Genomic DNA, 10,749 nt, shown 5'->3' on the forward strand with positions numbered 1-10,749 from the left:
AATAGAGATGCGATATGACAGATATGGATTTTCATTTGGAACTTAGACTCAAGAAGATTGGAAAGATGTTTACTTCAAGTTTGCAAATCACAATGAATATAACAGTTATGTAATTCCTGATTATTTCATGGTTCTTCCTGCTGTATGTAGTTTAATATGATTATGTAGAATAATATAAATGTATATGTTAAAAAGAAATATAATAAAAGCAGGAAAAAGAAACTCTTAGATATTATAAATCCTTTCAAAAACATTCAGTATCCTTAGTTATCTGGGAAATGAAAATCAAAGTGACTCTGAGATTCCATATTACATTCATCAAAATGGCTAAGATCAACAACTCATTTTACAGCATGTGTGGGAAAGGATTTGTCTGGAGGTTTCTCATAAAATTGGAAATAGATTTACCTCAAGACCCAACTATGCCACTCCTGGACGTATGGAGTGGTAAGAAGGTGGAGTTGGGCAAAAGATGCTCCAACATTCCACAAGGACTCTTGCTCTACTATATTTATATCAGCTTTATTCATAATAGCCAGATACTGGAAACAACCTAGATTTCCCTCAACAGGTGAATGGATAAAGAAAATGTGGTACATTTACACAAGGAAATACTACTTAGTCATTAAAAACAAAGGCATCATGCAATTTGCAGGCAAATGATTGGAACTAGAAAATATTATCCCAAGTGAGGTAACCCAGACCCAGAAAGACACAGCTAGTATGTACTCACCTATAAGTGGATATTAGTAATAAAGTACAGGATAACCATGCTACAATCCATAGACCACAAAAGCCAAGGAGGGCCCAAGCTAGGATGCTTGAATCTCATTCAGAAGAGGAAATAAAATAAAGACATCTGAAGTAGATGGAGGGAGGAAACTGGAGAGGGGTGGGGCAGGTAAAGGGGGTGGGAATCAGGTGTGGAGAGGGTGGAGAGAGAGCAGAGATTGGTAGGGGAGCATCTCAGAGACACAGGAAGCTCCATGAGCATGGGAGGTCTTTTCATTAACTGCTATCTTCATTAATTTTTTTCTTCTAAGACTTGAACTTCTTGTCATTCCAGTCTTTCACTTGCTTGGTTTAGAGTTACACAAAGATATTTTATATTTTTGTGGCTATTTTGAAATGTGTTGTTTCCATAATATCTTTCTCAGCCCATATATCGCTTGTATAAAGGGGAGCTATATTTATTCTGAGTCAGTATTCTATCCAACCACTTTGCTGATGGTGTTTATTAGCTATCACAGGTCTCTCATAGAATTTTGGGTGTCACTTATGTATACTACTATGTTATCTGGAAATTGTGACATTCTGACTTTTTGCCAATTTGTATCCCCTTGATCTTTATTAGTTGTTTTATTGCTCTCGCTAGAAGTTCAAGTACTCTATTGAATATATATGAGGAAAGTGGGCAGCCTTGTATTTTTCCTGATTTTAGAGGAATTGCTTTAATTTTTTCTCCATTAAATTTGGTGTTGGCTATTATTGGCTTGCTGTTTATTGACTTTATTGTGTTTAGTTATGCTCCCTGTATCCCTGATCTGTCTAAGACTTTTAACATGAACAGGTGTTAGATTTCTCCAAAGATGCTTTTTAGCACCTTACAAGATCATCCTGTGTTTTTTTCCCCTTGAGTTGTTTTTTTTTTATATAATGAGTTACACTGATAAACTGTCATATGTTGAACCATCTCTGCATCCTTTGAATTAAGCCTACTTGGTCTTGGTGGATGATGGTTTTTTTTATGTGTTCTTGGATTCAGTTTGTGAGTATTTTAGTGCATCAATAGTCATAAGGGAGATTAGTCTGGAGTTGTCTTTCTCTGTTGAGTATTTGCATGGTTTACATATCAGGGTGACTGTGGCCTCATAGAATGAGTTTGGCAATGGTCCTTCTCTTTCTATTTTGTGGAATGGTTTGAGGAGTATTGATATTAGCTCTTCTTTGAAAGTCCGGTAGAGTTCTCTGCTAAAAAATGATTGGGTGGTTGTAATGACTTATTATATTTCCTTAGGGTCTATAGGTTTATTTAAGTTGTTTGTCTGATCTTTATTTGTTGTTAGCAAGTGGCATCTCTCAAAAAATCATGCATTTCATTTGGATTTCCCAATTTTGTGGAATAAAAGTTTTTAAAGTAAGACCTAATGATTATTGGATTTAATCAGTGTCTGTTGTCATTTCAGGTTTTGTATTTTGGATGCTAGGATGTAGTTTGCCTAAGGGTTTGACTATCTTGTTGATTTCTCAGAGAACCAGCTCTTGGTTTTGTTGATACGTTGTATTGTTCTCTTTCTTTCTATTTTATTGATTTCAGCCCTGAATTTGATATTTCTTCCTGTGTATTCCCCTTGAGTGTGTTTTCTTTTTGTTATAGAGCTAGGATTTCTTTATGAAGATACTTAGTGCTGTGAACTTTCCTCTTAGCACTACTTTCATTGTATCTCGTAAGTTTGAGTATACTGTGCCTTTATCCTCATTGCATTCCACAAAGGCTTTAATTTTTTTTATTTCCTCTATAACTCAGTGGTCATTGAGTTGAGAGGGGTTTAGTTTTCATGAGTTTGTAGGTTTTCTTTTATTCTTGTTGTTGTTAAAGTCCATTTTAATCCATGGTTGTCTGATAAAATAGAAGGTTTTATTTCAACTTTCTTGAATATCTTGAAACTTGTCTTGTGTACAACTACACGGTCAATTTTAGGGCCATATCCATGAAGCGCTGAGAAGAAAGTATATTCTTTTGTGTTTGGATGGGATGTTCTGTAGATATCTGTTAGGTCTATTTGATTCATATTGCCATTTTGTTTCATTATTACTCTGTTTATTTTCTGTCTCCATGACCTGTCCATTGGTAGAAGAAGGGATTTGAAGTCTCCTACTATAATATATGGGATTTGATATGTAATTTAAGCTTTATTGATGTTTCTTTTTACAAATGTGGGTGCCATTGCATTTGCAGCATAGATATTCAGAATTGATACTTCATCTTGACAGATTTCTTTCCTTTGATGACTATGAAATGTCCTTCCCCATGTCCTTTGAATAATTTTGGTTGAAAGTATATTTCATTAGATATTAGAATGGCTACTCCATTTTGTTTCTTGGGTCTGTATGCTTGGAAAACCTTTATCTAGCCATTGTTGCTGAGGTGTGTTTCTTGTATGCAGCAGAATGATGGATCCTGTTTTCAAATACATTCTGTTTTCCTCTGTTTTTTATTTGTTTATTTTTTTAGGGGGCATTGAGTACATTGACAATGAGAGATATTAATGACCAAATACTGTTAATTCCTGTTTATTATGTTAGTATATATGTGTGTGTGAGTGTGTGTTTCTGTATGCTTCTTTTGTTTTTGGTGGTATTTAATTATTCTTTTTTGTGTGTTTTTTGGATGTAGTTAAGCTTCTTGGTTTGTAATTTTCCTTCTATTATTTTCTATAGGCCTGGATTTATGGATAGATATTGTTTAAATTTCCTTTCTTCTTAGAATATCTTGTTTTTCCCATCTATGATGATTTAGAGTTTTACTGGCTATTGTAGTGTAGGTTGGCATCTATAGTCTCATTGAGGACGTAAGATATATGTTCAGCCCTTGTAGCTTTTAGAGTTCTTGTTGAGAAGTCAAGAGTAATTCTGTTAGGTTTTCCATTGTAAATTACTTGGCCTTTTCCCATTGCAGCTTTTAATATTCATTCTGTTCCAGGTGGGTTAGGCAAGTAAGAATGGGCAGACAGTGCTCTATGGTGATTATTGCTGCACCCACCCTAGGCCTCCTTTTGCTGTTAATTTAATATTTTGATTATTATGTGAAGGGAGAATTTTCTTTTTCTCTTCCAATCTAATTGGTATTCTGTACACTTCCTGTATGTTTATAGGCATCTCTGTAGAGGAATGACAATTCAGAAAATGGCTCTTCTGGCAAGAGATCACATTCAAAGACCTTCAATGTCTATGTAGTCCATCTGGAAAGAGATCACATGCAAAGATCTTCTAGGTCTGTATGATCCAGCTAGAATACAAACATGCCTTAATCCAAGTGATGGAGGCAAACAGATCTTAGTTCAAGGCTAGCTTGGTATAGGGCAAATATCATGTAAAGAAAAACTTAGATCTTGGCATGGTGCTATTCATCTTTAATCCTAAATAAAGGTAAAGTTAGATTGTAGAAGGAAGTATATATGTTTGAAAGTGATGTCTACTTGAGTGGCAGAAAAGGTGATAAATCAGAGAAGATTTGACAGAATAGGATATGCCTAATTCTCAAGAGAAGAGTGTGGAAAGGGAAGCTACTTAAAAGGCAGTTTTACAGAGAGAGAAGGCAGTTTTACTAGGACAGTAACATAGAGATGGGTTACAGAAGGAGCACTCATGTGAAGATGGGACAGGCTAGAAAATGAGAAGAAACGAGAAGATAAGAGCAGATTCCTGAGTTAGTTTGAGGCCAACCAGAGCAATTCTGAGCCAAAGAGTGCAACAAAGATGGGATCCCAGCACTAAGAGGAGCATATAGATACGTAATACAAACACCAGACAAGAAGCTATATACAATTGATACCCACTGATAAAGAGTAAGTAAGTTTTCTTAAATGGAGTGTCACTGGGTCTGTCAACCACACTCCAAAGAAGGTACTATGCCCAGGAGTAGTTGGCAAACATCAAATAAACTTTATGGGTCTTTTTTTTTTTTTTTTTGAGGATTTCCTGTTTTGTTTTCTTTTGGACATTTTCCATATTACTGATTTAGAAAATGGGTCCTTTCCATGAAGGTTTTAAAAATTATTTTATTTTTGTACATATACATTTATATTAGTACACATATGTGCAATAAATTACCTATGGCAAGAAGAACCATGACACAATCAGGAATTATATAAATGTTACATTCATAGTGTTTTGGCTATTTGTATTTGACAGTCTTAAAGAAGACATCTTTCCTATCTTGGTGCTTCTAAATTTCTGAATGTAAATCAGTCTCCATCACATATTGTCATTATCGTCTTAGAACACCTATCTATACCTAAAATCATCTTAACTCATAAACAATTAAGCTTCATTGTAAAGCTAAGCTATCTGGTCTTCAACTCCCTCAGAAACCTGAGGAGTAAACCTGGTTGTCTGAGTATGCCGGTAGTGCAGGTTAGTAGCTTTCCAAATAAAAAGATGACTGAGACAGTGGTCTACCTGAACAGTCACCCAAAACTCTCTATAACATTGGAGCATCTTCTTCAGCCTTCTGGCAATATATCTGACAGACATATTTGTGAGGCAGGAACTGTTGAGGACATCAGTAGTTAAAGAACAAGAGATAGGACTAAGAGAACACCGTTCATTCTAAATTTATAATCAGGATAAGTAAATGGCTTGAAGTCTATGTGGTACCAGTAGCCTGGCAACCAAAGTGGATTGGATCATTTGACAACCCATTAGAGCTTCAACGTAGTATGAAGATACAAAAAGGAGACTGCAGAGAACAAAGAAAAGAGACTATAGCTTGCAAAGCCTTCCTGTGGACCATGGAGATGACATCTAGGGACACATAGGATACAGTCTCACCTTCCTTGATTACTTGCTCACATAGAGGAGCATGAATGAGAATTAATCACAGAGGCAGTGCCATTCAAGTTTCCTAAAGTAAACAGTCATATTTGTCAAGTTGAAAATGTGTTTCATTTTGGTCTTCCATGTTACCTTTCCTACATAGTTATTTACTGCATTGGTTCATGTAAGCTTCATTGTCTAGTAATGTTACCAAGGCAACTTTAGAAAATAAAAGTCTAAAGGAAACAACAACATGACATTTGTCTTTTCAATTCAGAAGAAAACTGTGTTACTGGATAATTTAATTATCTTAAGAAGATAAAACATGATGAGGCTGGTAACAAAGCATGTGCATGGAGATTGCTGCCATCCCTAGCTGTATGAACATTCCATCTTCACTTATCAACATGGATGGACTATGTGAGCTGGAAGAATACCTGTGTCTTCATGTTCACAAAGTAACCAATTTGGGCACCAACATAATATAATTGCTGAGAACTTCATCAACTGGTTACACATACATGTATTCATGTGTGTGTGTGTGTGTGTGTGTGTGTGTGTGTGTGTGCATGCACACACACACATGCGCACGTGTATGCATGCACACACACATGCTCTGGACAAAGTCAGAATGGTTAACAGTGCTATGGAGACAATTAACAAAAATTCCAAATGCAAATTCCATCACAAACCAGGTGAAACAACAATCAGTGATGTATGCTTTGCTTCATATTTTATGTAATTTAAAGTCACTGGTGTTAAAGCTCAAGTCAAATTCTCATTTGCTAGCATTCAAATAAAGACAAACTCTCTTTCACTGTTTTGCAAGGTTTTACCTGTCTAGTCTGAATGTAATTTGATTTCACCATGGACATTGATCACTAGTAAAAATTTAAAACTCAGTGTTTGGAGGATGCAGGTAATGACTCAAATAGTGGATGAGCCTCGATCCTCTGTAGATTCCATAAGCGTTCCTCAAATGTATAGAAATGTATAGTTTATTTCAACAAATATGTTGGCTCCATGAAGGAAAAATTAAGAATAGACTTGGAGGTTGTTTCCTTACTAGTGATTCCTTGTGTTCTTGGTATCTCTCAGGAAATCCTATTTTACCTACAATTATCTCAAGATATTAATTTGTTGTAGATGTATTATTTATAAGCAGTAAACACAGAGACAGATAGACAGACAGACAGGCACACACACACACACACACACACACACACACACACACACACACACACACAAAAACCAGCAGCATCAAAACCATTCACATATTTCATTTGCTTTCTGAAAAAAATCTAGGGTTCTATGGATATCATTTGTGTGTGTGTGTGTGTGTGTGTGTGTGTGTGTGTGTGTGTGTGTGTGTATGTGTGTGTATGTGTGTGTGTGTGCGCATTGTAAACACTATGGTGGACATGTGAAGTTCAGAGGACAACTTGCAGGATTTTCCTCCTTTCTATTCTGTAGCTCCTAGTGTTCAAACTCAGTGCGCAGGGTAGGAGTCAAGTATCTTTATCTGCTGAGCTATGGTGCTGATCATTTCTATGAAACATGTGACTTGGAATTTGCTCCTTAGGATGGCTTCCCTCCTACCTATACTAAGTAATTAAATGTTACATTAGAGTTTGGAAGAATTTTACACTCTGTACTGAAATTCACTCCTGATCTTCATGGTTCAACCACCAGAGTAGCAGGTACTATAGTTTATAACCACCAAAATTGGCTTATATTCTTATGGATTTTCCCACATATTTTCATTTATTCCTTTTCCATGTGAAAGTTGTATATGAGACATAACATATGAAATAAAATAAATAACAATATGAATCTATAATATATAATTATATTATGTGATATATATATATAAGATATATATTAAATAAATATATACTGGCCTAAAATTGTACTGCTTTATACTGACTAATGTATCTCATTTAGTAATACTATATATGTTTTTATTTATTTTTTCCTAGGTTTTTTGTCAGTTGATAATTTTCATTTATTCTAAACACCCCTCATGTCTGTCTGTCTCTCTCTGTGTCTTTCTCTGTCTGTGCCTTTCTCTGTCTCTCTGTCTCTCTCTCTCTTTCTATGTGTGTATGCATTTGTATCACTTTTTGTCTGTCTTGTTTATATTTGCAGAATTGCTATTTAGTAGCTCATCCAATTTCTTTAATAATAAATGTGCAACATACTTCATATTCATTAAGAGACACATGTATGTTTCCTATTGCTGTTCTGTAGAAATTGTATTTCACTAATGAGCTTTATTAAAGGTTCTTATTTGCCTTATTGTTTACTTCATAGGGAATTATTGATTTTATGAAATATCAGCTTTACTCCTACTTATACAAAGATACTGCTGCCTCTTCCACTTGGAATATGTACATCCCACTAGTTTCATGTGTCCTTTCACTACCAAGTATTTCTCTTTGTTAATATTGTTGAGCTGCAAACCTGGCCAGGACTCCATCCTACTAAGTTTTCTGGACCCTGCTTCCCCTGGTTATGCCACATTGCACAGAAACTTGCTGTGTTGTGGTTCCCCAGCTGAGGCCTACCAATCAAGCCTGGGACTAAAGCTGCATGCTCTGTGCAGTGGATCAGCTTTCTGTACAATACGAGAAACCCAGGATTCCCCTATTTGCTCAGCCTGCCTACACCTCCTCCCAGGAACCTTTCCTTTGGCACTAGGAGCACAAGTTGCAGCGGCTACTGAACTCTGCTTTCTGAGTTTAGACATGCCTAGATTACAAATTTCTTACAGTATACACTACGACATTTTCTATGTTTCTGTGAACAGTTGCCTTTTCCTTAAGGGAAGGCACTTAAAACAGAATAAAGAAATGGTTTCACCTAACTGGATCCATGAGTTTATTGTAAGCAGGTATTAAACCTCTTAAAAAGAGTGAGTATACATGACATAAATATATGAATTCATTTTCTTTGTTACATGTTCCCACAAGGTTGCAAATGTGGCTTGAGCAACTTCCTAGGTGTTTCCCTAAATCTGGTGAGTTCCTCCCTCCACAGCGGTCATTGCCTCATTTTTCTGACTATATCGTCGTACACTGAGGGATACATTTGGTTTGCACCTGAGAAACAGTATCATACCTCTGTGGGTACCAAAATGCTGCCAAGAGCACAAATAACTGACCATCTAAACACTCTGACAGTCCACTTTTAGTGGCCCACATTGCACATTTTATTTGGATCATTAGTTCTTCAACAAATTATCTCTGAACGATAAATACAAAATAAGACAAACATTTATTTTCGATTCATAAAGAAATAAATGAACCACCTGAAAAGAGAAAATCTAGGGCACTTGGTGCTCTTGCACCTAGTTTTCATTTCTCCATAACCATATGGCAATTCACAACCCTCACAGCAAGATCCTAAAAAAAGAGAGAAGGCCTGAAGACAGAGCAACGAAGAACCATTGTATCATACATCAAGTAGCCCCATAATACTTGTAGAGGGTCTCTTATCCAGGACTGTCTATTGACACTTTAAAAATGCCTGCTCTAGGCAGACTACCAGAGCACATAGTGTTTCCATCTCTGGTTAGATGTTATCAGCTAACCTAGGATGCATTCCTCATGGCACAAGACCTTCCATATTCCTTACTTCCCAACAAGGAACCTTAAGATTTGTACTGCTCTCCGAGACAGACTGAAGTCTTTACACCCTGCATTGCTGCCTGATGGCTCACAGACAGCAATTTCTCTCTCTGCCTCTCCAGTGAATTCTTTGCCCAAAGGCTCATGGCCAATGAGATACACAAACCTGATTCCTTCCTAAACCCTAGTTATTTTAAACTGAGTTTTCTCTAGAATGTGGAGGAGGAAGTGTGATGTGATTTAGGGAGTCAAGTGCTCTGTATTTTTGTACTTACACCTCACCCACCATAGTACAGAAAGAGAGGCTTGCCTCAGCTTACTGTTTCCCAGAATCAGAGCACATGAATGGCCTGAGGGGAAAGCTATTCCTATACACCGTAAAAACACAATAAGATTTTTATGTTGAGAGTTAATATTCAAAGACTGTAAATAAAGTGACGTAACAAAAAACATATATAGTACCAGGAAGGTGACCACAGTTTGCAGGGACTTGATGTGGGCCACGGTGCTGACGTCTCTGTATCCTGTTGCATTGCGATGCATGACCTTCAGATGTCTCCACAGGGAGAAGATGAGCAGGAGAAACATTGTCAGAGACAGAGTGAATGGTATGAGTGTGAACATGGTGTTGGCGAGTAAAAAAAAGTTCACAGTGTTATTTAAATTAGACCTGTGGAGAGTGCTTACTTGACACTTATCAGTGATGGTGTTTATGACTATAATGTTTATAACCAGGATTATCAGAGACACCACCAGTGTCTCTGAAACCACTTTGTTTACTCTCCGTTTGAGAGCAAGAAAAATGGAGTTCGAGAAATTGGCTATTTTGAGAAAATAAAAGATGCTGAGGCATGTAGCAAGCCAGACACTGAAATGATTGGTCACCGTCCAGGAAATAGATTGCATTCGTATCAGTATTCTTGTTTTCAATGAATCTGTGTTCAGTAATGACACCAACAAACTTGTGACTAGTGATAACAAGAAGGCAGTTCTGGAGATGCCCAGAGCAATGTGGATCTTATCCACTGCACAAATCTTCCCTCTTTTCACCCAGTGTACAATGCTCACCAGAGCCATGAATACATTCCCTAAAAGTCCTAGGATGAACTCCACATTTACAATAGTCAGCAGTGTGACACTGAGGATAGTAGTCACTGTCACCACCATGATGCCCGGATTTCTTCTGTATTACCAAACGCGTGTTAATGCAGTCTTCTAAAATGTGTCTGATTCTTAACATATTAACCTTCATGAACTCTGACAGTCAATGTCAACCGCAGCCCAAAATTTACTGATGGTCAGGCTTGTTTTCTTCACACACAAAATAAGCTTTGTTGTCAAAGACAGGCCAGGTAAACTTCATCCAAATGCTCTGTGTCCTGCATACAACAGACAGAAGCCCACTGTAGCTTCTGTAGAAAGAAAAAATGAATTCTCTCATACTGCCACGAAAATAAAATTATATTTATTTGAGTTAATTTGTTTGCTTTGCCTGGTGCACATATTTTACTCTGGATACATTTTTCTAGATGACTAATACTGTACAATTCTAACTTACCATCAGGAAACAGATATCAGGACT

The 10,749-nt window shown here is 36.7% G+C and overlaps 1 protein-coding gene across 1 annotated transcript; it reads right to left on the minus strand.

Annotated features, from left to right (window-relative positions):
- Positions 1-9,407: 9,407 nt before the first annotated feature.
- LOC311587797 (taste receptor type 2 member 103-like) lies at positions 9,408-10,334 on the minus strand (the record flags this gene model as incomplete). Its single annotated transcript, XM_084764996.1, has 1 exon — positions 9,408-10,334. The coding sequence occupies one exon, from the start codon at positions 10,332-10,334 to the stop codon at positions 9,408-9,410; it is 927 nt and encodes a 308-aa protein (XP_084621122.1).
- Positions 10,335-10,749: the final 415 nt, after the last annotated feature.

Source organism: Acomys minous (assembly GCF_964271855.1).
Source record: "Acomys minous genome assembly, chromosome: 17".
NCBI lineage: Eukaryota > Metazoa > Chordata > Mammalia > Rodentia > Muridae > Acomys > Acomys minous.